Genomic DNA, 27,902 nt, shown 5'->3' with positions numbered 1-27,902 from the left:
AGTATTTTTATGTATGAAATAAAAAGAGCATACCCTCAAGCAAAAGTCCCAAGATGCTCTCTTGCATTTGCATGCTGTCAGCTAAAAAACCAAGACTATAATTTTCCAGTATCTGCTGAGTGCATTGTCTTGAAATGTGCAATTGTAGAGGGGTACACCTGTGAATGTGCTTTGTACAACAAAGGGTCTGTCACAAGAGTATGAGACATGTCAATAGAAAACTGTCATTCAAATTCTGCTTTTTTAACCTCTGAATGCTGAAAAGCCAACAAACGCTTTTTTTCCTTATAACACCAATTATGAAGGTAATTAACTGGTAAATACAAGCACAGATAAATAAAATATCTGCTCCACTGCTGGAAGTTGGAAATTAAATCCTTGTTTTACTGAGATCAGTGGCAATTACGATGACTTCAGATACATCAAGATCATACTTAGAATTTCTGTCTTCTATGCCGATACCCACAGATTATCAGTTGGTGCTCTTCCTTGAAACAATTTTCTACTAACAGATTAGTGCAAAACAAGCAGGACTGTTAGCTATAAATAATAAAGGCATTTGACCAAAAATGAAGTATTAATCCTTGCATAAAGGTGATACAAATACTAAAGGTTAATTAAGTACAGTAAATGAAGCACATACACTGTGCAACTCAAGCATTGGTGCCTATCTACTACCTTCCACAGTTTTCAAAACTTTTTGCACCGAGTCAACAGTCGGAACACTGTTCTTATCAAAAAGACAAGATACCCACTAAATTGGGGAACAAACTGGTGATGTTCCCACATTTGTTTTAACAGTACAATATAAATCAGCAGCATGTACAAGAGTAATCAGACAAAACTGACAGCAGTGTTTTACAGTACTCCATAAACCTCATCCCTGAATGGAAAATGACAGAGCAGTACCAAAAGCAATGTCTATTCTCCAGCTCTGCAGTCCAGATCCAGCAAATGACTAAGGAACCCAAAACAAGACATCGATGAAAATAATGCACCCAAATCCGAAGTTGTGAAAAGATTCAAGATCAAAAAGCTTCCATAAGGCCTCTTTGCAACCTCAGTGTTATTTGGACATATAAGACACCCCAGTTTCTAACCTTTAAAGGTTCCTAATTGCTTAATAATTCTATTTACATAGAGATGGAGAAGAATTCCACTTTTGGCAATTTATACTTCAACTCCTCTGTAAGGCAGGCAATAGTCACCTGAAGGATTTAATCTGGCAAACATTTCCAGACTCACTAATGAGATTGTGCCTCTCGCAAACTACTGTATCGCCTGCCAGTTCTTCTGCGGCACATTTGGTGAGAGACCCTGGGGCACTGTTAGCACAAGCAGCATACCCATCCTCTGATTCAAATATTGTAGGCATGGTAGAAAGGTAAAGCATGATGTCAGAAAGAGCTTTCAAAACATGGGGACAGATGCCTTCAGGACAGGGTCACCGGGCCAAATCTGGATTCCATTGGGGGACAGATAAATAAAACTAAGCTATTGCAACATGGGATACTCCTGTCCTCAAGGGCCTTTACCAAAACTGACCTAAAACGGTGCAAATCTTAAGTATGACTGATGCTACTGATATACAAGCAAGGGTCATGAAGATCTGAAACTCAGACCAACACAATTTGTTGGGAGATCTTGAAGCACTGCTATCCCCTTGGCTGGGGAAGAATTAAGGAAACACATGCAGTTGTAGCGTACCATCAGAACATATATATATTCAGGAGAGAAAGAGTGGCAGAAAGCAATGAAGGAAGAAAAAAGGTACCTTACCTCACTTTCAAATTGCCTTGCTGTGGCTGTCCATCGTAAATTGACAAAATATCAAAATCTTCCTCAAGGGCAAAAGTATGAAATGACAGTTGTATCCTGTTACGTTCTCCTGTGATAATGATCCACGTGCAGTTGGCGTAATTTGGATAACCATGAGGAAATCCAGGGCTTTCTATAGTACCATTTGGTCCCTGTACTAAGCCTCCACAGTTCTGACCTAAAAAAGAACACAGGAAAGTATGTATTTCAGTGTTTCTTCTGCCTCCCCCAGTATGTATTTTTACATGAGTAACTATATGTAAACTTAATTTTATAATATTTTTTCTAGAATACAAACAGCACATAAGATTGCATTTATACAGTTTTTCCCTCTTAATTCAAAACCCCCATCGCTGGATTTTCTGAGACACTTACCATCTTTTTATGCAATGAATCATAACTTCAGGTTATGTGGTATTAACAATGTATGACTTATTCATCCAATTGTGAAATTTAAGCATTAGCTTTGATGCCATAAATTCAACAGACTGACAGTTTTAATGCCAGAGAGTGTTCATAGCTTTTTGGTGAATGCCATTTATAAAGTTTTTATATAAATACTAAAGTATTAGAGTTTCGGCTGTTCTGAAATATACTTTCAATACAGAGAGCAAAATGTAGACACACATTTATTACGCATTCTGTTGCAACCAACAGTAAGATTTTTACACTTTGAAAACAGCAAAATTTCGGTGGTAGAACATTTTTAGTGCCATGTATAATGTGATCAGGAAAGTGTAAATTCTTTTTTTTCTTTTTTTTTTTTTTTTTTTTTCAGGATTCTTAAAAAATAACACCAAGGGTTTACTCAGCAGGAATTTGTGTCTGGTTTGTACATCACACAGAACATGTGAGGGTATGGTAGAACATTAAGGGGAAGTCCTCAGCAAGAAACCTTGACTTACAGTGCACACTCTTGCTAATTTCCTACTTGATTTTGTTAATCCCACACACACCAGTTGTACTGGCTCAGAGCTGGAGAGAATCATCAATGAAATATTTGAACAGAGGTAAGTTTAAGGACATTCTGTGCACTGTAACACTTGGATTACTACATGCATTTTAAGCACTTCAGAACAAGTATAATCCCAGCATTTTATTGTTATACCTAAACCAGGAAAGTATTTCAGGCTGCAATTTTACTTTTAACTTCCCAGCAGTAGGGTCTCTGAGGCTGAATCTTTCAGAGCAGTGCTGTCAAATGCTTGTGGGAGGTTTCTAAATCTTAATAAAATGAATTCAATAAAAGGGATTTGCTGCTAAAACTAAAGAACTAATAACCAATAATTTTCTACTAAATTTCAAATATAACAAAAAATCTAATGAAGAGATAAAAAGGCTATGGGGATTCAGGAAGCCTTTAACACAATAATCTTCTCTAGTATATCTACCAAGGATTCATATCACTTTAATAAAACATAGGTATTATTAAGCATTCCTGAAGAAGGGAACCTGTTATACCATGAACGTAGCATGAAAGTTTCAGCTCTGTGATGTTCACTGTAACTTGCCAGCATTCTTGCAGATGCTTTGCATTTATTCCTCTTCCTACAGCTATCAGGGAAATATCCTGCAAGTATCACAGGCCATTTAAAACAATTTAATTGCCACAGGAATAATGTTCTGAAAATAGAAACTTACAGTGACAACCTACCACCCTAATACTCTAATGAACTACCTCACGTCTCAACATCCAGAAACTGGTTTGTGTAAATCAAGTACCCCCTGCAAGCCGTGCTACACCACAGCTTTCCTACCACTCTGGTGTGAAAAGGTTGCTTTGAAAGAGGAGAGCTATCAAGCGGTTCATCTAAAAGCTATTAAAGACAGAAGCACCTTTTAGGAGCAGAAATTTGTAATGCGGGTGTAGATAATTACATACGTAAATGCAGTATATTAACTACCTTTCTGACTTCCAGGGGGATGAACAAATTACCTCCCCAATCTCTTATGGAACCCTACAGCTGGCTTAAGGTAAAATTGAATATTGCTGTGGTAATAAGTGAGCCCTCTGACCCCCAAAATTACCATAACTCAGCAGCTTCCTTACTGAGGCACTTGCTAGCTACTCACAGAAGTATTTGCAACTGTCAGTGCAAACTGTCAGTCTTATTCCAAAAGGTGCTGTGTACTCCCTACTGTAGATTCAAGCTATTGTGCATTATTCTCTTGGAAAAGAAACAAATTCTAATGATAAATGAGGCAGCCCATGTTTTACCACTGTTTAACTTAAGCATATCTTACCACCCATAGCCCTTTCTTTCTCGAGTTTGCTTTTGCTCTCCTGTTCTGAAACTATTCATAAACACGCTGCCTACTCACTTTGTACCCAAGAAATATGAGGTAAAGGAGAACCATAAAGGAAAATGATTAACTGTGAAATACTATTTAGGTTTGCTCTTCATTTTATATGCATATATATAAATACATACTTACTTAGTGTTCAGTAAACCCCCCCAAAAAACCCTAGAAGAAATTTATACACAGTTAACTCCGAGCAATCTCATTGCTGCACACTGATAACTGCAAAGAGGATCTTGCTTCTGAACTAAGCCATACCCAAAGACACTCTAAAAGCTGTGCAGGCCCAGAAAACTAACACCCTTCTAGATCTGTCCCTGCTCAGTTAAGACATGAAGCATGTTAAACAGAACAGTATTTGGAAAAAAGGATCAGCTGCTAACTGTATGATACACATTTTGTCAATATATGTACATCTAAAACCCCAAGAACTGTCAAATGTTACACCTCTGCCAAGGAGTAAATTCTGCATCGAAACACTTATAAAAGATTCGGTATAGGAAGACATACTTGGAAAGCAGGAATGAAGAGACTTAAGGGTGACAGTTGACAGCAAATCAGACAGGAGTTGACAATGCATTATCCCACAAAAAAAAACAGTTTCTAACTGCAACGAAACCACAGACCTGTAAGTGGACACTGATGAGATTAATTAAAAATATTTTGTTTTTTATGGGTGCCTTAATAGTAGGAAGTGTCAACAAAGTAAAGATACAGAACATACTGGGAAAAAATAGTAAAATAATATTAATATCAGCAGAGTTTAAGTAGTTCTACTGGGATGAATGTAAGCACAGAAGAGAATGTAGACTGAATACACCCTGAAAAGATCTACCCACACAATTCACTTTAGTTCTGGCCCTTGTGTCAAATAAAAAAAATAAATGTTTTTCACAAGATGTGCAGTCATTGATTAAGTATAATATCAGTACAATGAACTATTTTAATATTAAAGGTGTATCAGACTGCCAAAATTTTATTATTATGAAACCACATCATTGTTTATATGAATATAAACTATGCTGTTAGTATTAATTTTCTGTCATATATTGTCTGTAAGAAGATATTTCAGGACAGCTATTTTAGGTTTACGATATAAAAAGTATAATTTAAGAAAACTGATGTTCTTGCCTTACAGTTGGAAATGATTTACACTGATTTCAGCCTTATTTTATCTTAGAAAGGTTTTTTGCATATTCCATACCAGCCCTATTTGCAACTGCTCAGGCTCAACATTTCTCACTTATGACCCCTAAGTGACAGCTCACCAAGAAAACTTAAAGCACTGCAATTTTGCCTTAAATGCTGAGCCATGTAAGTGGTAGAATCACTGAGAATCAGTAGAATTTAAGTACTGTTTTGCCATAAGTTTTTGAATAAACCTCACAAAATATGAACCCTATACCAGTATCTAATAATTAAAACTAACAAAGTACAGGTTTATTGATGATTTTTTTTCCAAGTTTCAAATGCTTCTACAATAAACAAGCAAAAAGACAACCACTTCTCGTAATTCATAAGGTATTCTGTGAATAACTGATACATTTTTATATATATACACACAGATGTAAATGTATACATATACATATTTACGTAGAAAGCAGGTTTTGCAAGATAGATGTATTTTGAACAAGTGAACTATAAAATGCGCCAAAATTAAATATAGTAAAACCAGTGATGATAAAGATATTTTGAACAATTATAACTATGAAAATTAAGTCACATTTATTCTTCTTGTAACTGTGAGCATCACCTTCCATTCTGCAGCTACAGAGGAACACAGCAGCTAGTAGTGAGGCTAAGAGATGTCTAGAAAGATCATATCTCCCTCATTCTTTAAAGTAGATTCTAATGAGTTACAGTAAGTTTAGGAAGTAAATAAGAATAGCTGCACTCAGCCAGATTAAAGGCTCATTCACCTCAGCATCTATTCTCAAACAGCAAGCCAAAGGAGGAACAAGGACTGTACCAGAAAATTTCCCTCCCCTTCAAGATCTGCATCACAGGGATTTTTTTGAAGGAACACATTCCAGTAGCCTCATCTTTGTGTTTAATAGCCCTTGATAGATTTCTTTTCTATGAACTTGTCCAGTCACCCTCTGAGTATATACTAACTTCTAGGATCTTTAACATATTCTAGAGGGATTCTTAAAACATGAAATATCCTTCATTGTGTTTGTTCAGCAGCTACCATGTGTTAGGTTCATTTGATGCTCCACAAATTTTTTGTTATGAAAAGCAAACATATAAATGATTCTTACTGATGCTTTTTACAGCACTTAACCATCTTATTGACTTTTATCATGCCCAGTATATTTCTTTTTCAAAGTTTAAAAGTTGTACTTTATATAGCTGTTCTCTGTACTAAAGTAATTTTATCACCTTTTTCTGAACCTTTTGCAGCTTTGTTATACCTTTCATGAGACTGGGATACCAGAACTTCTTGTAATATTGAAAATGTATAGGAATCACTTACACAAGTATATTTTTAATCCCTTTTTCTGTTCTCCTACTAATTAGATCTGTTCTTTTGCTAAGGTAAGCATTAGCTTGACATTTTTATAAGCAAGATTCCTTTCCTCCAGAATTACAGCAAAGATAGAGCTTGTCATTTTACATGGAAAATTAGGAATTTTTTTTTCACCTGTAGATTTCCTACATTTATTACTATGTGCATCACACCACATTCATCTACTCTGAATTTCATCAACTACTTCAACACCTTACTTGGTTACCTAAGGCCTTTTTTGTAATTCTTCACAATCGGTCCTCATTAAATCATAAATTCCTATCATCATGGTCACTTCACTACTTACCCCCTTTTGCAGATAATTTCTGAGCGTACTGAATCACACAGATGCCAGCACAGATCTCTCTGGGATGCTGTAGTGACTCCCTCCATTGTAAAAAATGGCCATTTTCTCCTATCTATGAAGCACAACTCTTAGCCAACCTTTCAGCAATGCACAAACTCTCTTATGCCCTGCCTGTTTTCTTTACTATCTTTACTGAAGAGCTTTTGTCAGTGTCTTTTGGAATTCTGATCACCTTTATCCACGTTCAGGCTGACTCATTCAGAGAACTCCAACAGATTTGAAAAACATATAATTTTAAAATAAAACCTCGATTCTTATTCAATATATCATATTTAACCATGTGTTAATTGATTATTTTAATACAGTTTCCTAACACAAGTTCTAGGTGTTCCAGCATTTAGCTCCTTAACTCCCCTTGGTCCCTTTTAAATATGGGCATCTCAGGTGAATTGCAGCTGGAGATTACACTAGCAGTGCAGTAATTTTTCCTTGATTGTCCTTTAAACTCTGGATAACACATGGGACTCCAAATATTATTGTTTATTTTTTCTATTTTTTCCACAAACTGTTCTACCAATTTTTCAGCTTTCAACAGATACACTGATGAATTTTCCACGGAGAACAGTTCAGGCATGGGAATTGCAAAACGTATCTGTTCTTTGCTGTCTTCAGTAATCTACCCTTTATAATTCTAAGTATCTATTGGCCCAGCAAGGCTGTCTTGCAGGCTACTTGCTCCAACTGTGTTTAAAAGAGGAATATTTTTTAATTTTACAATGTTGGCCTCCAATGCTCTTGGAAACGAATGTTTTATTTCCAGGAAAGCCTTCAGAGAGTATTCAGCAGCCCCTAAATCTTACTGGGATCTTGCCAATACACACACCTTCACCTACCTTGCCTTGGGATTAGCTCCCTCTGGCAGTCTGCACAAAACAGCAATAATCACTTTCTTTGCATGTATAGCAGGATGAATCCCCAACTCCATCATCTCTCTTATCCTTATTTGTGAGGCCTTAATTATAAGAGTCGATGTTTAGAGCCCTCATGGATTTTAAATTCTCTCTCCTGCACAGAAAATTCAAACACACATATCACATCCCCAGAGAACCTCATGTTTGCAATTCTGACTTTTCTAACTCATGTATGTGCACACATGCAGGAACTTTAGTACTGCAGTAAGTATTGGCCACAACTTAAATGACTTTCTGCAGTAAAGCTGAAGACAGGAAGTTTTGCAAATACGACTTTTAACAAGAAAAGTAAAAACCAAATGTTCCTAAGGCTGCAAAGATGTGTTACACATATGTAGAATAAAAAAGATTTCCTCTTGGACTACAAGAGGTAACTACAGATTTAAATTGCTGCCATCACCAATGGAGATGGTGGGACCAGTAAGATAGCTGTAAGACATAAACCGGTGGTTCCGCACTTTGTTGCAACCACCTCTTTTTCTATGCTTTTGTGTTTTCACATGCTACCTTTGTATTTTCTCCTTTGTTGATGTCCACCATAAGCTCCTAGCTCTTCCCACCCTTGCCAAGACCTGCAGGCCCACGCCAGCCCCTGCCACTGACAGCCCATGCTCTGCACCAAGCCGTTATCATTTCTTTCTCATTAGTATATTCCAAAGCCATCTTCTGATAATGTTTATACGCAGTAAGATTGTTATTTCCTAAATTAATTTCAGTCAAGAACAGAAATGTCAAATGGCCAGAGAGGCAAAGTCACTATTTTCTGAGGACTGTTTTAAACAGCATTTGACTACTTCCAGTGTCCTTTAAAAATCAATTATTAAGTAATCCTCACACCACCACCAAAAGGCACTTTCCATTGAATGAATCATATCAGAAAGTACTAAAATTCTGTTAATTTAGGTATCACTGAAGATTTAGTCACAATGGCAAGCCACCATCCTTGCTGGCAAAACTGAAGCATACCCCAGAGCACAAAGATCTCACAAAGCAGCCACCTGTACCACACCAGCATCTGCATGCTGCATCTGCCGTTGCCTTTCAATGTCAGGGAGAACTTGTGCCACAAAGCTTCAATACCACAGGTATTTAAACTAATTCAAGGCAGTCCCAGCCCAATATGAAATGAGAACAGTGTAAATTTACTCGTGATATTATGTTTTTGCAAGACCCAGGCAAAAATAGTTAACTTCAAAAGAATTAGGGAGAAATTGTTTAAAACTTATCTGATCTGAAATAATGAATAACAATCTGTTCAGTTTTATGATAAAAAACTCATCTGTGCACCCACAAAGGAGCACAGAGAGACAATGGCAGATGGGGCAGCCCAAGAAGCACCATGCCCCAGCTCTACCCAGGCCCATCCCAGGAGCCGTCAGCCCATCACAGGCCCATCTCCATATGCCTGGAGGAACACAGGGGGCCCCCGCGCAGGTGGGAACCCAAAGTAAGACCTCAGAGAAAGGATGCCCTTGTTCAGGGCCTGCCAGGGCTGTCCCAGGACAGCCTCAGTCCCACTGTCCAGGTGTGATGCCCACCATGACAGTCCAACAGGAGCAACTCCAGATCCCCTTCCAGACTGGGGAGGTTGCTGCCTCAGGTGTGGGACTTGTTATGAGATGCTGGGGAAAAGCATTTTGCAATTGCACAAGACTTATTATGGGGCAATTTGGGAAGAAACCTGAGGAAAGTGAATGAATTTAGATGAATTCAGAAGGAACATCTGTGGTAAAATGGAGGAGCAAGGGGACAAACAGAGCTGTAAAGAGTGGCCTGTCTGGCTGTGCCCCCACAGGGGTCACAGCGGTCCATGGGTGGGTGGTGCCAGCTTGGGGCAAATGTGGGTCAGGTGCCAGCAGCTGGGCTGGACCATGAGCCAGAGGGCATGTGTGCCTGGGGGGCAGTGACTGGGGAGTCCCCAGTGAGTGACACCAAGTGCCAGCCCCAGGTGGGACCAGTGCCAGAGCCTGTCTGGCTGCAGTGCAGCACTGGGAGCCAGCAGGGGTGTGCGAGTGAGCATGTGAGTGCTGGCTGTGATCTGTCCAGATGAGATGGTGAGCAGGTGACATGAAGGGGAAGCCAGGAGGGTTTCTCCAAGGATGAGATCACAGGTAGTTGGTTACTGGGGACCAGGGGTATTGTGGTCAGCTCTGTGGGTGGGTGGGTAGACCTCCGACCTGCTCAGCCAGAGAAGTGAAACAGGATGAGGCCACTGGTGCTGCCTGAGTTCATGGGAGTGCTGACTGTGTCTGCCTCTTCATCTGTGTAGCCAGATGCATGTGTACATACGTATGCAGTGTATACATGTGCTCTCTGTGTGCGCACCTACTGGGAAAAGCTGCCCAGTCTTGACACTGCCTGCATCTGGGGCACAAAGATGGGACAGCCTCACCTCTGCCAGCTGCCAAATTCAACCCTTCCTAACACAATTGTCTCTGAATCGTTAAATATTCTGTAGCTTGGCAGCTAAAGCTAAAAACAGAAAAAAAAGTGGCAGCTAAATTGCAAAATTGAGATTGATTTCCTTTAAATACCATTTCCATTAAAACCCTGCAATTTTTGTCTGTGACCAATTTAGGACCTTCACTAGGTCCATCTCACAAGAGATGAATGATGCGTAAATGCTCGAATGCATGCAGTAACCTTAAATTCTGATGCAGACATTTGCACAGTGACTGCAACTTCTTCAGTCTATAAAACATTTCAAATTCAGACTTCTAGCCGCAGGATATATATTCATGGATTGTGTTGATGAAACAGAAAAGCTGGTGTTTCTAAAGTCTCAGATTAGTACCCTGAGAATCAGGCAACAGCTTTGTGCACAATTTCCTATATATATTTAAGCCTTTATCCAGCACCCAACTGAAATTAAATTGTCCTGAAGGTTAAAGATCATTATTATTATTCAGCAAGAAGTACTGAAACAAATCCTGACATAATGGTAGCTTTGCTGTGTACCAGAGCAAAGCATCTTAATTGCTGGTATTTGGAAGGGTTTTTTTCTTTATTTTAATGAAGTTCTCAATGCTGAAACACATATTATACATCAGCTGGATTATGATGCTGTTACAAATTGAGAAAAAGAGATTTCATGTTCCCTTTTCAATAGTGGAATGTCCAAAAAGACCAATAAATCAGTATTCACACAAGTTAATCAGGGAATAAAAGGCAGCTAAAAATGTTTCTCTGCAGGAAAACATTTTTTTTAAAGGTCTTCTCATTCTTTTTGAAAAATCCAGTCTACAATACCATCAATTCAGTGCCACTGGCTAGTAGAGACAAAAAACCAAAAATATCATAATCATTCTCTCAAGACTACAGCTTGGCACTCCTTCCTTCTGACAAAGCATTATGTTCTTAGTTAAAAGCAAGTAGACTATATGAAGTTGGTTTATCCCTTTTCCTTAAAAAATAATGATTTTAGTCCAGTAAAGCAAAGTTCTCCAAATTCTCTTTGTTCTTCCTTCGCCTTTACTCCAATTGGTTTTAAGATTCATCGAAGTGAAGGAAAGAAAATGCATTAAAACAGAGGAAAGTAATGCAAGTTCTATACCAGATTTGAAATACTTAAGTGCTGGTGTTGAAAAAAGTTATTTTACAAAGGGTAAGATCCTATTTTGTAAAATGCTGAGGTAAAGACAGATTTAGTGCCCTTTAAAGAAAGACTGTTCTTCATAGATGCAAATGCATTCTGCAGATGGAGATCACTGAGGACAAGGTGGACTTTACTTGTTTACTTTCTAAAATAAGTAAAATACACTGAGGCTTTAGGTAAACATCACTACTACTCTTACAGTTGCTTAGCAACAGCTAGTAGAACCAGAGAATATGGCATAGCTTAGGTAAATAAAAGGCAAGTGCTGATTTCATTGTTTGTGAAATGCTGAGACTAAACCAATTTCTCTTCTAAGCGTTACTGCAATACAAGCAACTCAACTGTAGGCAAGCTACTCTGAGGACTTCTTTATTTCCCTTCTGCCAGACTCCTGCAACATACAGGATAACTGTATGTACTTAATATGATCACTTCAGTATTGTCACTTTGACGTTCCTTTTTTATTGATGCCACTCATCCAAACCACTTCACTGACAGCATTGCCTACATATCAGGATCTTACAGCAGGTTTTTTTATTACCATCTTTGTCACTGGATACCCACATCATGACACTGAGAAGTGTAACACAGCTCAAGCGGTTTGGTTTTATACTATTACTAAAAGAGCATATTGTCAAAAAGCCCAGTCCTGAAAACTGGGAAAAGTCCATTCATCTCATTTTAACTGCTCCATGAGCATAGTCTACAATAACTACCTTTTCTTCCCTGACAGTTATTACTTTGTGCATTACTTCTGTTAGCCAGCACGCTTTCCAGCATTTTTTCATCTCTGTGTGACCACAGAATCAGTCCAGAAAAGGTTTCAAATTTGTTAGTCTCTGCCATTTTATTTCATGCTTTCTTTGCATTTAAAATAGAGTGCAGAGTCAACTGACATCAACTAAGAAGGACAAATACTATCTTCCAAATTAGATTGCTAAGTCATAACTTGAGGAAAGCGAATGAGTGGCAATAAATTCTTCAGTAGTCATTAGATTAGTTTTATTTTCAAAGGTGGAAGAGTTATTTTTAGAATTTAATTTAGAAAGATCAGATGACATTACATTAGATTTTAGTGTTAAAACAATCACCTTTGCTAATACAAATGCATATTTCAGGAATTTCATTTTTCACATAAAAATTACATTTTATGAATCTACTGCAAGAAATCATGCAACATTCCTCTTGACAGGTATACTATTTCCATACACATAATAATGCTTCTTATTTAAATTTGTATTTTATATAAATCAGAATATGGGCACTACTGTCCCATGCAATGCACATCTAAGAAAGACTTCTATGAAAAATTAACAGTACAACACAGCAAACAATATTACAGCATTTGCGAAGTGAAATATAATCAAAATATAGGTAGCATGACAACACAACCATGTTTAAAATATGAATTTCATTGTATATGTTTTGTGTGTGTTAAATTTATTAACATCAAAAGGGCAATCTATTACATTCATTAACATTGCCAGGGTGAGAATGACGCAACAGACGTGTATTCTTTGGAGGTTAGAAATTCAAAGTACACCTGTTTGAGACATTCATGACTGGAACAGTGTTCTAATAATCTTAAACACAGAAAATTTAGTACCTCATGGTTTGTATCTTACTGACATGTTTGCACAGTATTCAAGTAATTACTGATTTTAACAGGGCAATGAGATGGAATGGAGGATGGTGCTCCTGTGCCTGAGTCCTGATGTCCGTAGCTGACATTTACACACAGCAATATTCAAACACAGTAGCTAACCACTATCTTGCATCAACAATAACAAACACAATTGCATGAGTAACTACAGGTGTGATTCAGCATTGTTGCGCTGATTTGGTGCTCCCAGTTCATCCTGGAGTACATGACTAAAGAATAAGATATTCTTCTGTATCTACATAAGATCTAGTTTTACTTCTCCCATACTAAATAAAACATTTCAGTTTTATATTTTCCATTGTGTATATCTCAAGCAATTATTAGATTTGTAAACAACGGCAAGTAATGTTGTGAACTGTGACAAAAATGCAATTAATGTTTTCTTTAAGGCAGAGCTGATTAGAATGATACTTTCTAAATAGCATATACAGTATATCTATGACTAATTAAACGCATTCTGCCCATGCACATGATTGAGATAGGTTACAAAAATAAAAGTTTACACAATTAATTGAATTAAAATAAATCAGAAAACTTTGATGATAGTACAAATTGGAACTGTAAAACATACAAGAGGATATTTATGACATTACATACTTATAGACATCATTTCTTCTAATAGCACAGCACTTCATGAGATACTGTACCTCTCAGAGCTGGTTTGCCTACCCTACATAATTGATTGTTTCTTATAGTATAATGGTGGATGCTCTATTGAAATACCAACCTGAAAAATCACCCCAATATCCAACCATTTATGTGAGGTGAAGCACATGAAACTGCAGACACTGAACTTACACTCCTTCAGGTCTTTTCATCTGGCCTTTGCCTTCACATACTGCTTGTATATCACAACACACAAGCACTATCTCAGGGACTAGTTCTGAACTGGATTGCTCAAAGGGATTTTTCATCCTTGATTAAGCACATTTGAAATATGCAGAAAAGAGATCTACCTTTTGCAGGAATATTACAAGCAGTACCCTATTATGTTCATTTTACAAGAAATACTGTACGGAAGAAAAAAGCCATCTGCATCATTGACTCATCCTCAGGAGCCTGTGTGACTGACAGGCAACAGGGAGCCAGAAGCAGCACAGCAAGCAGGCACTATTCATGTTGGCACTGCTAAAGCTGGTTGTGCCAGGGTGGTCAAAATGTAGGCTGATCTGCCATGTCAGTGCCAGGACTGTGGTGCAGAATTGCTCTTGGACCTGTGAGCTATACTGATGTTCATAGTCACTGCTTCCACCGAACACGGTGATGGGTTTCTCTAGGACATTTCTAACTTACCACTCATGGGAGATATCCTTATGGCTGTTCCTCTGTAAGGATTCTAATGCCAATAATTTCTGGGCAAAATACAAATACAACATTGCCAGTTCTTTCTCTGGGCCTAAAATAAAACTTTGATATTTGTGATAATCAAGGAATAACACTTCAATTAAAATAGCTGAGGTATGGGGGTGCTGAGTAGTGGAAGGGGCTGATTCTGAGACCCTAGCCTTTCTGAACAGTAACACAACATATCTGAATATCAAAGTGTCCAGGAGTGTGATCAGACTCCCGCTAAAGTCAATGACAAGGGTTCTATAGACTTCAGCAAGAGAAGGAGCAACGTTGAACATTAAGGCTCAGATTCGTTATGTATCTGGCTCACTTCCAGAAGGAGACAAAATCTGAGAGGGAAATGAGTGGCATGGTTCCATACAAGTAGACATGCCTTTGGGAGACTGTGCATGGCCATCAATTAGAGCATGGTAATACTCTAAAATGTTAGCTTTCACTCATGTTACATCAGACTGCATTATGTCATGCTGTCTTACATCTCATCTGACAGGCACATTTCTGTTACAAAACATATAAAGACAAAGAAAACAGCAGTGATTTGAAAGCAACGCACTTATTTTAGTTGAGGTGACTAGCCAATTAACAGTTACGATAAAACAAGCTTTAACTAGTTTTTAATTATTCTTGTCCCTAAGAGTAAAAAACCTTGCCAATACTACAATTTTTATACAATCAACCATAAATTAGTAATTCAACACACATTGTACTAGTTATTGGACTACAAATGCATGATTTACTCTTGAAATTCTGAAAGTGCTCACCTCTGTCACATCCTTAGGACACCTGACTCCCAGTTTATCCTGCTATCTACAACTTCCCTTATTCAGGGAGGAGCGTGATCATATGTATATGAAAAACACTGAACATATGGCTCTTGTGGCAGAAACTGTAAAATTAAATTTTCCACAGTGGCTTGCTGGACAGTGGGCCAAATACTGGTTTCAAGTTTCAACTATAACAAGGTAACTATAATATCTTCTTTCTGTCATTGTAACCTATACTTGAAGAAGAAGCTGTATAATTCACAGTATGGTTGTCAGCTGGAGTCATCCAGTGCATACAAAAAACATTCTTAAAATGTCAGGGATTATGATCATCTGGTGATGAATGACCACATTTACTATAAATAAAACAATTTAAAATGTAAGCAATTATTGTTTGAGATTCCTGCCATTTTACTTAACAGGTACGTTTCAACATTTTCATTTCTAAAGCATTGATTCTGTAGGATATTAAAACAACTACAGCCAGGAAAGGGAACATCAAAGGTCACATATGAAAGTATAACCACATTAGAATCAGAGCACTTGGAGAAACACAAGACACCCCCATATACACCTCCCAAACCTCTTCTTGGTGTCATTGCTAAAAGAAGATGCCATCAACAACACAGGTTTATTATTACATAGCTTTGATCTATCTCAGCATTGCCCTCTTCAAGCCAACTGTCTTTGTGTTACACTTTGCAGATTTCCAGTTGACATAAGCTGGCGTGTCTTCACTAGCTACATCACATCAGATCAACTATAACACTAGCTGAATTTCAACACATATGTTGATTCTACCATCCACCTTTCTTCCTTCCCTTCTTCCTCACTTTCTTCAGTTTTCAAATAATTATTTAGTAAAAGCATTTTATTACTCTTTAATCAGATCTTCTTAATATTTTATTAATTTAATATTTTAATTAATTATTATTTTGATATTTGTATTCTTCTAAGGCAAAACACTACGTAATTAGTAATCAAAGGAAGTACAAGCAAAAGGTTAACTCAGGGGTCCTCAAACTACGGCCCGCGGGCCAGATACGGCCCCCCAGGGTCCTCAGTCTGGCCCCCAGTATTTACAGAATCCCCCCGTCGGGGGTTGGGGGGGAACCAAGCAGCCGCAGATGACTGACTGCCTGCCACTTCATCCGCGCAGCAGCCCCCTGTTTAAAAAGTTTGAGGACCCCTGGTCTAACTGTTTACTGCATTTGTGAAACCTTTTTCCAGGTTCTTTGGCTGTTTAGTTGCATGATGGACAGAACAGATACTGAATTTCAGCTGCCACTTCATTTACTTTGCTTTACAGAAAGGCTATGTGAAGAGCTGCAGGAAGATTTCATGATACTGAGAAATTCCACGTTGACAAAGGTACAGCAACACTGTACCCAAGCAAAGCCCAATTTTGCAAACATAGCATTGGGCTCTAAGATACCTATTAGGACTCAGGAGAACAGTCGCGGAGTAGCTGGAGTGTTGAAGTAATGTGTTCGTAAGAATCAAGAAACTGAACAGAGTGTTTAAAATTATTAGAGGAAACAAAGTGTCATTAAATCCTATATATATACTGACTATCTAATCTGAGTTCTGCATGCTAGTTCAACCCTGCAGTCTTATAAAAGGTGTAGATAAGAGCTATAAGAATGATTGAAGGTATGAAATAGCTTCCATACATAGAGACTAAATAGACTCAACTTTTCTAGCCTGCAAGAGACTGCCGAGGGAGAAAACAGGAGAGGTCCAAAGCATCACAAGGGTAAGAAAAAGTGTTCTGTTGTTTTTCTTTCCTTTATTTTCATTACTAAAAACTCTACTTCTGCTAAGTTCATTAAAAAAAAAAAAAAAAAGGAGATATAGTTTCACCTAGTGTACAACCAAGCAGGCAAACTTATTTCAACAAGAAAGCAATTAGACCGTAGCAAAAGAGAAATCAGTAAAAGAAAAAAAAAAAAATCCAACAGAGTATTTTAAAAGGAAAGATAAAACCTACGGCTTAGAAAGTCTCCCAGGCACACAAATCTAGAAGAAAGAAGGTGTATCTTGGAAGGTATGCTTATAATCTTAACAGTTTTCCTACCCAGTGGCATAGATAAGATGCCAGACCTGACAGACTTCAGTCAGACACACTATGTTCTTCACATTATACTCCCGTGTATCTGAATATCTGAATATCGTATCACTGAAGACGGAATATCCCATAGCACTATTAAAACACCTAAGGTTATCTAAGTCAGGCTTTGAACTATATGAGACAAATAGGGTTTATGCTTTAACACATTTGTTCTCTTCTACATGGAAAGACACTACCAAGTTGCACATTAGTAAGTAGAATATCAACCATTCTTAATCTTTGGATATTATTGACTTCATGAAAATATTTACAGAGCTAACACACATTGTTTTCCCCTTCTTTGTGAGACCTTTCTTTGCCTTTTTTTGAGATATTTTTTTTAAAGGTATTATTAACAGCCAAGCTGATCAACAGTTATAGTAGGTGATCAATATTAATAGTGGTAGTTATTACTGGATGTCTTGAACTGCACATTTATATCAAACAGGATTTTCAAACTTCCCATGAAGCATTCATACGATGTGAGCTTTGGCAGAGATAATATTTGCATAAAAATATTTATTATTGTTTTTCCCAATAGGAAGCAAGTGAAGGACTACATGCACGTGAATTAGAATGCAAGATGAGACTATATTAAGCAGTAATTTATTGTGAATAAACCCTTTATTTTCAATAAGTAACAACAGTTTCTAGTAATACAAGAGTCTGGTCCTTAATTTTCACAGACTGTTCATGAAACACTACCTGTTAGTTTGAAACAGCCTGCCCGATTTGGGCTGACTCTTCCAAATATACCATTCTGATAAACTTACGGACACTATGAGTTGTAGAGTGACCTTGGAAACTTCATTTTGCATTCTGACATTCGCATAAGAATGATAGAATTCCCTTACTGAACTAGCTGGACCAGTGGTTTATTGCAGGCCACAAAAAAAGTTTAGCAAAACACCACTTTAATTTTTCTGAAAGTCTTTCCCCACAAAGACAAAATGCTATATAAATAATAGAGAGAAAACACATTTTTCTCACAAAGGAATGAAGTTACAGGTCAGCTCTTTAATTAGTCAACCAAAGACACAGCAGGTTATGAAATAATTGAACAGCCAACTGCATAGTGGGAAAAGGTGTCTGAAACCTTGAAATACTGATAGTCCTTAAAGCAAAACTTAGATGAGACTGTTGTTTTCACATATAATCTTCTTCAACATATTTACTTTTCAAAAAGGGTAATGACTGAAAGGATTGACAAAGTCCTTGAACAAAACTGGGTTTTATTCATAAAAGACTGATTTTCCTTAAATTGTACAGATTATGTGTGATCAGAACTGTAAAACCAATGTATGCCAAAAGTAGAGACAGGAGCTTGCCTCTTACAAAGATAAAAATATTTACACTGAACAACGAGCAAGAATTAATGGGCATCTTCAGCAGGTGTTTCATTTCCCAATACTAAGAGTTTCCATAGTACCTGTATAATTAAGAAATCTGTCTGAATCTGTTTCTAAAATAAGCAGGCAGGTGATGGTGATGTATTCCTGCAGATTTAGCTTATATGTAAGAGCTGGTAATCTGTGTGTCATTCGTAAGAGAACTGTTTAGATTTCAGACTGAAAAGAAAGAAACTGTTGATAAATGTAATATTTGGAGTTTTTTCAGTTTGAGTATGTTTCAATGTTTTAAGTGAAATGATCCTGATTTCCTCTCTGGGATCAATAGTGCAATGTTCTTACTAACTTGCCTGATTAATTTTTTACTAACATAGGGATTTATTTTTTTTTTTTTGCTTCTCTTTGTTAGCTTTACAACCAGTTGCCAATAAAAGCATTTCCAATGAAATTCCATGCATACAATAATTTTGATTTAAGTTCATGTAGTATTCATAAAGGATATCTGCAGCAGTAATATTTTATTATTGCACTTATTTCTGTTACTTACAGCTTTGTTGAATAGCATAATTTCTTACCAGAGTGTCATGACATACCTTAAAGCTGTTTTCTTTCAATTCCTAGACCACTATTAAAATTTACTATTTCACTGGAATATGCAAATCAATATATATTACTTCATCTAGTTCTACTTCAGAAAAAAAAACTAGAGGAAAATAGTATTTCTTCTCATTAAAATGTGTTTAGAAGATGGAGTCACTGTATGTCCCTGCCTTCCATATGAAAAGATACCTAAAACAGAGTCTGTCTGCTATGATACAGTATTTTGCATTTGAATTCTAGCTTTAGAACAGGCAGTATCTCCACTGATTCCTTCCTGAGTGAGCAGCCGAGCTTCATGCGGTTTCTGGGACTGAACAGCGAGTGTGTGTACCTCATCCTCACACATACTCCATGCATATTCCAGCCCAGCCATATGAAAGTTCAGTGAATTCTCTGTGCTGACTCCTTCCAGTTCCTTTGGACTGGAGTGGAGTATGGTATTATAAATAGAAAGAGAGTTTTTCTTCTAAAAAAAAAAAAAACCAACCATAGCGTGCATGGGTACTATAGACACACATGCACAATTGGGGTGTGTGTGTGTGTGTGTGTGTGTGTGTGTGTGGAAATAGTGAACTTTCAGAAGTGGAGGAAAGAACTAGAACCACAGAGGCAAAGGCTGGGGCAAAGAAAGGACAAAGATCCATTAGAGCTTTTTTTCTTTAAAAATCTGAGAAAAATAATAAATATATGCCTTAAGCCAATTAAAAATCCAGAACATGAAAGCATATACAAACTTAAGATGATGCTTCTTTAGTTACACACTTTGACATCAGTTACGTGATCACACATTCATGTTTTTTATAATTCACTCCTTCACATCCAGTCCCCTTCCATTAATTAACCACTCCTCTTCCTTCACAACCATTCAGTTCAATGTCCTTACAGTTCTCTCCTAAAAACATGTTCTTTCTTCTTCACACAAATAAGCAACTTCAAAGAGTAGCAGATGATTGCAAATAAATTATAGAATATTTAGTTAGGTCATTACAATTTTGCTGCTTTGGTTCCTCCAAATTCTAATCCTTACTGTGACAGAAAATTCGGACAAGTAGACTTATTACACATTCCGGCTCCTCTGAAGAGGGACTGAAATTTCCACACAAATAGAAATATCTCTGGAATTTTACACTCAGTAAGTATTATGGAAAAGGATACAACAATTTCTGCTCCTCTTCAAACTTTAGGCAACTGCCTCAAAAAGCACATGAGGTTAGCTGACCACAGGTGCATAACTAAGCAGACTGAATACTTTTTCGAAATATTGTACTAGAGGAAAACAACCATGAGGCAATGACTCCAGTCACGATTAAGCACCAGTTCATAGAATGGTTTGGGTTTGAGAGGACCTTTAAAGATCATCTAGTCCAACCCTGCTGCCATGTGCAGGGTCGACTTTCACTAGAACATGTTGCTAAATGCCCTGTCTCTCCTGACCTTAAACACCTCCAAGGATGGGGCATCCACAATGTCTCTGGGCAACCTGTTCCAGTGTCTCACCACCCTTATTGTAAAAAATTTCTTCCTCCTGTCTGATCTAAACCTACCCTCTTTCAGTTCAAAACCATTACCCTTTGTTCTGTCACTACAGGCCCTGGTGTAGTGTCTTTCTCTTTCTTGTTAGGGGGCTTAAGGCCACAATAGTCTCCCTGGAGCCTTCTATTTTCCAGGCTGATCAACCCCAACTCTCTCAGTCTTTCTTCACAGGAGAGGTGTGCAGACCCCTGATAATTTTTGTGGCTCTCCCCTGGACTTACTCTAACAGGTCCATGTCTTGTGCTGAGGGGCCCAAAGCTGGATATAGTACTCCAGGTGGAGTCTCACAGGGGCAGAGTAGAGGGAAAGAATCACCTCCCTCAACTTACTGACCACACTTTTTATGTAGCCTATAATACGATTAGCTTTCTGGGCTGTGAGTGCACCTTGCTGGCTCCTGTCTGATTTTTCATCCACCAGTATCCTCAGGACCTTCTCTGCAGGGCTGCTCTTTCGTTACCCAGTTGGCAGATCTGGATTTGAGTCTACTTCCTAAATAATTTCTCAGTTTTAGCTAGTGACTATCCAACACAATGCAAAAGATCTGAGATCCAAGACTAAAAAAAATGTAGGCCTTTGCCCCAGAAGTAGTGTTTCAGCTGAGGCAAGTAGGAAACAAATCAGCAACTATGAAAATGTAAAATGCTCAGAACACCTCCACTGCTATTATAAGAGACAGCACCTGTAATTCTGTGGGATAACAGTGTAACTAAAATTTCCAGTAGTAAAGGATTTCATAGAGCTACCCTTCATGTCTGTATGTATATTCAGACCAACATGAATTGAGTGTCAATATGTCTCTCACAAACATGCTTACATGTTTTACGTTTTAAAAGATAATTTTAGTAACCTCATTTTTTTCACAGCCACCTAGACAAAAAACTTCAGAAACAAAACCCAAATATATATTACTAGCTAGCAAATTTAAATTTATTTATTTATCAGTCATAGTTTAGAGACTAAAATATGTCAGGTTTTTGCTTTTGATTTGTTTTGGGTTTGTTTTCTAATAGATCATGTGGAAATATGCAACATTGGAAAATACAAAGTCACATTTCAAACTTAACTTCCCTGTCTTGTTTCACAAAATTCACTCTCCCATGAGTCATGTTTTCTCTTTGCCATGCAAACAGCAATTCTTCATCATCTGCAATATAATCTAAAGACATTGGCTTCAAAATTATTTCAATCTCCTTCAAGCTGAAAATTCTACAGCTACCTGACCAATTGACCATATCCTACAACACTTCCTTAAAGCATTCCTCAATATACAGACCTGATCTATATATTTTCTCTTTCCCATTGTGGCTTTGCAGAATGTTCTTCAAACTTTACCAAAAAAAGCTGTGATCATATATATATACACATATTTTTCATATACATACACACACACCACTCTGACACAGACTTAATTCTTCCTCTGACCTCAGTAGCAGTCTTCTAGAAGTCTTAATGATGTCAGATCATACTTATATGTAAAACCACTGTGGATGGGATTACTCTCACTTAACTTTAACCATGCAAGGTTAGCCATGTAATCTAAATTAGTCACCAAGGCTCCCATTTTAGAGATAGACAAGTACTTTAGTAGTGTGTTTCATTCCATTTTACCTTAGATACAAACTTTATGAAGATGTGAATCACCTACAAATGTCATTCTCCATTGTTTATTTAGCAAACTGAGATTGGACTAGATGTCTAAACCTTTCCCGACTATCTGATGACATGCTAAATACCACGTCACCTTTCTAACTCAGCAATATGTGTAATTATGCATCCAACTTAGATAACACAAGTCATTCCATTGCCCTCTCTGGGAAACCTCATATGCTCCATTTGGGCATGGGATTGATCCATTACCGTTGAAAAATATTTTAGTACTTCTCTGGGCTCAGTGAAATTGATACAATGAATACATTCCATATAACACACAAATTCTGATGACAATTTTCTATAATTCATTTTCTTACCAGAATGATAAACATTCTAGCAAAAGGAATGAACACCAAAAGATTACATATTATTTTCCTAAATTATGGTGACAAAAATGGTTGCTAAGTACATTAAAACTGAAAGGGAAATCCTTATAAATCTTTATTTGCTAGGAAACCAGTAGTAATAGGATTTTATTTAAAGCAAAATAGATATTTTTAATTCAAACTTTAGAATTTAAAAAAAAGTCATCTAAGTAAATAGAAAAACATTTATGAGAATTCCCTTTAGAAAATGTACATCTAAATAAATATTCTTTAATATTGGGAAAGAAGAAAAACAGTATTTGCTCTTCTATAGCCTGATGGAGAGCCTAATGAACTAAGTAGGGAGTCCTCCCTTTATGGGAGAAGTTGAAAGCCTGTATTGATTGTATTTTTAAATACTGTTTTTTCTAGTTTATGCTCTTCAAAAGAAGAAGCAGCTTTACCTCTTGGCTTCAACTATATGAAAGCACACCACAGCTGCAGTCAGAGTTCTGAGCAATCTAACCTTCTAGTATTTTAAGTACAAGCAGTAGTAGGCTTGCTAAAAAAAAAACCATGTATTCATTATTATTTTCAGTATTATGTTGAAAGCAAAAACTGCATTTATAAATTGGTTTTCTCATGTAAAAGAATTATATTAGACTTTTCATTAAGCAAATTATTCTCTCTTTTCTTTTTTTATTTGTAGAAATGTTTTCTAATTGACTTCAAAAATAATTTATTAAATTTTATTGCCAGTACTATATACTACAGTTAGGCATTAAGATCACCCCAATTCTGGCAAAGCATATTTATTTTGACAGTATGAGAAGTGCATCAATTTTTACAGCTGAGAAAAAAGTATCTGCAAAAACAAAATCTCTGAAAGCCGGACGGGAAAAAAAGAACAGAAACAACTTGGCCATTTCTTCTGTCTGTATTAAATGAAACTAAATAAAACTAAACACAGGCACAAAGATGTGGAAGTAATTAATCGCTGTGCATCCTCTAGGGTTGCAAAAATTATAAATCTGTCTCTATTTTAACAACAGGAAACAATTTTTATTTGTAAGAGGATATAAAAGGCCATTCTTATGTTCACTTTGATTTTCTAAGTCCAATTCTATTGTTCTGTATACCAAGCCCTTTTTGTATAGAGAGACTCTAAACAAGTGAGTTTTTTCCTCAACTGTACCTCACTATTCTTGATTTTAAAATTATTCTATGCTTTAGAGAAGTTCCATAAATATATTAGTTACAAAAATAGTAATGTGAAAATCCCTTATGAATACTCAAGTCTTTAAAGTATTGAGGATTACAGGAAAGATACTAAATCCTGCTGTCCCATTAATGATAAATAGGTTCAAGCAGGATGTACTTCTTCCAGATTGAAGAGAGCTTTCCAAGCTTGTTTTTACCTTCTCCAAATTCCATAAATATAGATGACAACATCTGACCATTGTAACATACAGTGAAAAACAGAAGGCAAAGGTAACATATTACATATCATTCTTTTCACATTAGATACAAGCTGTGGCTTGGCAGACTACCTGGAACTCCAAGTAACAGCAATAACCACGTAATTAATATTGTGGTGTCCCATCCCAAATGTTGACACTAAAATTATCATGCACATAACTTTTTTGATATCTGAAGCAGCAGTGAGTTATTAATCTGTGCAGGAAAGGGGATTTGTCTCTAATTGTCTCCTTGCCAGCAGAACATCATAGTTCATTCCTTTCCCCTTCCGATCACCAAATGCTGAAGATTATCAAGTAAGAATAAGAGTCATACACCTAGGCATGAGGGCGAGTCATGCTTCAGATGATACACAGGAATTCAAAATAATTCTACAGGTTTATCATTTCAGTAGGACCATGTATTTTACTCTCCAAGTGTGCAGAGTTGGTGACAAAGAACTAAAATTCCCTTTCACTGCCAAGGAGGTGGAGGTTATCCAGGTGCTTTCTGCTTGCAACAGGCCCTTCACAGAAAGGCCTGGCTCCTTTTACAACTTCCAGGTCCTTCTTTTTCACTATCCTAAATAAAACAATATGACTTCCACAGCGTATTAGACTTACTATCAATACCTTGGAAATTTTGAAGCTGTTACTTGGTAAAGAAAAACTATCAGTCTGTAAAGCAGGAAAAACCCTACCCCAAACTGAACTTCTGGATCTGAAATCAACAGTAATGGAGTAATTCAAAGTCTCAAAGCAGCCTCAGAACTTCCAAAGAGAAGCAGAGTCTTGGCAGACTACTAGGCTTAATGTTTCAAGTTGATTAGTTGGCATATTTCTGAAGTTTCTTACATGTAGACAAATTTTGTAATTCCTTTATGTCTGAATAAATGCATATTTCTTTCCTTCAGCAAATACTTTTCCAGTCATGAAATATGCTGGTTTCAGACTAAAGCACACCACCAAATAACCTAGGGTCACTCATGTGTTGAGTATTAAAATATTTTTCTTATCTCTGAGCACAGATATGGCAGACATAGGTATCTCACCTTTTTTTGGAAGACTGCAGGTGTTTTGCAGAGGTTACTACTAACTCTACAGTCTTTATGATCAGCTCTTGCTGGCTGAGCAGATCTTTTCTCATCAACAAAACGACTCAGCTGAATAAGAGATGTAAGATTAAATAAAGCCTATGACCTTTATCAATATCGAGAGACAGGTCCAAAATTTGATGGAAGCAAGTATTAGCAAAACCACTCTTTCTTATGGATGATTTCTATATCACATATATATCCTTTGTCTTTTCTAAATGTTGCTGTCTTCCTCTCTTTACATTCATAATTTTTATCTTATCCCATAACTACAAGTGTTTTTAAATCTCTTCTCAGACCGAAATGCAAATATATATAAAATCTCACAAGTTAATGAGAGATTCACAAAGTAAGAAAAGCAATTCTCGTAAGGAGAAGTAATATTTTTTATTATATTTAGTTACAGCTGGAAAGTACAGACAAGCTTTTGGCCTTGATTGCTTTAAATGGGTCAGAATTTAATTTTTCTGACAAACATGGAATACCCATGCTGATTGCAGGTTGGAAATTATTGCTCTTCCCAGATGTAAATGTTACGTTTAACCTAGTACAAGAAAAGACTACTGGTAGAATGGCAGGCCTGTTTTCTTCTTCCGTTCTTTCCTCAACCACCTCTCTCACGTTGTTTCTAGAAATCACGTTGCCTTGTTGATCCAGGGAAAAGCTAATAATGTTTTTCAGTTAACTACTTACCCATCAGGTCACGGAACTAATGAAATTCAACCCATGCCATCATTATCAAACACAGGAGAAGCAGCAGAAGCTGCTACAAGTGTGGCTTGCACCAAAAAACTATCGAGCATAATGTAGTCATATTTTCAGTTTAACCGAGTTATAATAATTTTTTAGAAAACCAAGAGAAAAAAAGAGTCATTATCTATTAATCAGGTGGAAAAATCCTAAGACTATTAACCCCTCTAGAGTGCAGGGGGGAGAGGAAATAACTAGAAATAGGATGTTAGAAATAGGACACAAAAACACCCTGGGTACAGAGACTGTGGACTTTTGTGTCCAACAGTCAGGAATTTCAAGTTCCCATATTCTGAAATGCACTTGGTAGGCTTCTCTCCAAAAAAAAAAAAAAAAAAAAAAAAAAAGGACTGAAAGGTTAGGGAGATTATTTTGTAAAATAATAGCCTCACACTAGTAAACATGTATGTCCATCTTCAGTCTGTTGGCGGTATAAACTCCTTTTGCTCACTATAGTTCTCAAGTTCACATGTATCAGTTTGATTCTACATATTTATCACCAGGTCCAAAAGCCTCCTATGGCAACTGAAGTCTGCATCCATATGAAATGTCAAGAACTACTTTGATCCAAATGTACTTTTTGAAGCTTTTCCAAAATACATTCATAAATATATATGTAAGAGGTCAGAAGAGAATGGAGATATCAGTTTGAAGAGTGGCACAGCAGAATCAGTTGGAATAGGTTCAAGTCATTTAAAAATCAAAAAAAAAGAAAGCGAGACCATTCTAAAAACATGGCAGAGCTTCTCATTTACAAATAAAAATCAGTTTTCAACCCAGAGAATCTTCCATTACATTTACATGCCAGGTAACATGTAAATCCTGTATCAACAGACTGCAGTCTTTCCATTTCGTAACAACAAAAACAAGAAAAAAAGACATACAAATTATTAACTGCGCTGTCATAACGCAAGTATCACTGAAAATATTTCTACAGAAAAAAATCAACTCAAGGAATTGCTACATTTCATAGTCATATTAATTTATTTTCATCAGTTTGGAACGATGGATTCTCAAGCATTTCTCACAGAGGTAGTACTGGTTTTAGTGCTCACCATGTATGCCTGTCCACATCAATACTACTTTTGTAACATTGTAATCGGAATTAATTCCTTAATACAGATTAAATAGAACATAAGAAACAAATTCTATTTTTAATCTAATCAGTACTTCAAGTCAGCTCCCAGGGTAAATTCACAAATTCTTTTAGCAGCACAATGAAGGTGCTGGAAAGGAGAGGCTTATTGCTTCCACCAAAAGAAACACATACAAATATTCTTGCTAAATTTTGATTCTGATCTCTATATTTGTACATGGAAAATCAACACTATCCATGGAAAAAGAAAAAAAATCTCCCAAGCTCCTATAGCCTAGAATATGACCTCTTTTCATTAATGGCTTCATATAGTATTGACTGGACAATGCACAGACAATAGTGCACTGCAATCAATAGTGCAATCATATTTCAAGCTCCCCTGTGTTTGCAGAACAGTTAATGGGAGAAAATTAAGGATGACCTGCCACCCTAGATTTATTCTATAGTCTGTTTATCACTATTATGCAATCCTCCTATGTATTAAATTTCAACTCACTGAAATATTGTCCACAAATTTTTCATATGAAGGCATATGAAAGTTACTTTATGGTCAGAATAAAACAAGCTATTTATACTTTGTTCTCAAGATAACTACTCGGTAAATTGAATTAATTTCATAGTCTTAACATTTCCCCATTTTATTCTGTCAAAACATAATACTAATTAACAGCATATTA

The 27,902-nt window shown here is 36.8% G+C and overlaps 1 protein-coding gene across 6 annotated transcripts in view; it reads right to left on the bottom strand.

Annotated features, from left to right (window-relative positions):
• The window catches only part of CSMD1 (CUB and Sushi multiple domains 1), a 1,231,811-nt gene that overhangs the window by 990,483 nt on the left and 213,426 nt on the right, over positions 1-27,902 (bottom strand). For 5 of the 6 annotated variants that reach the window (XR_013928146.1, XM_080387722.1, XM_080387723.1 and 2 more), the window contains exon 1: positions 1,780-12,912. Coding sequence is in view for 5 of the 6 variants with exons in the window: in XM_080387722.1 (XP_080243848.1) it covers positions 1,780-2,123 (344 nt within the window). In the remaining variant the exon portion in view is untranslated. Of the gene's footprint in view, positions 1-1,779; positions 12,913-27,902 lie in introns of those variants that run through there. The other variant, XM_080387724.1, reaches the window with a different exon arrangement.

This window comes from Falco punctatus (genome assembly GCF_963210335.1).
Source record: "Falco punctatus genome assembly, chromosome: 5".
Classification (NCBI taxonomy): domain Eukaryota; kingdom Metazoa; phylum Chordata; class Aves; order Falconiformes; family Falconidae; genus Falco; species Falco punctatus.
Note: the sequence above shows the minus strand (reverse complement) of the source record. Positions and strands in the feature narration are given on the sequence as shown.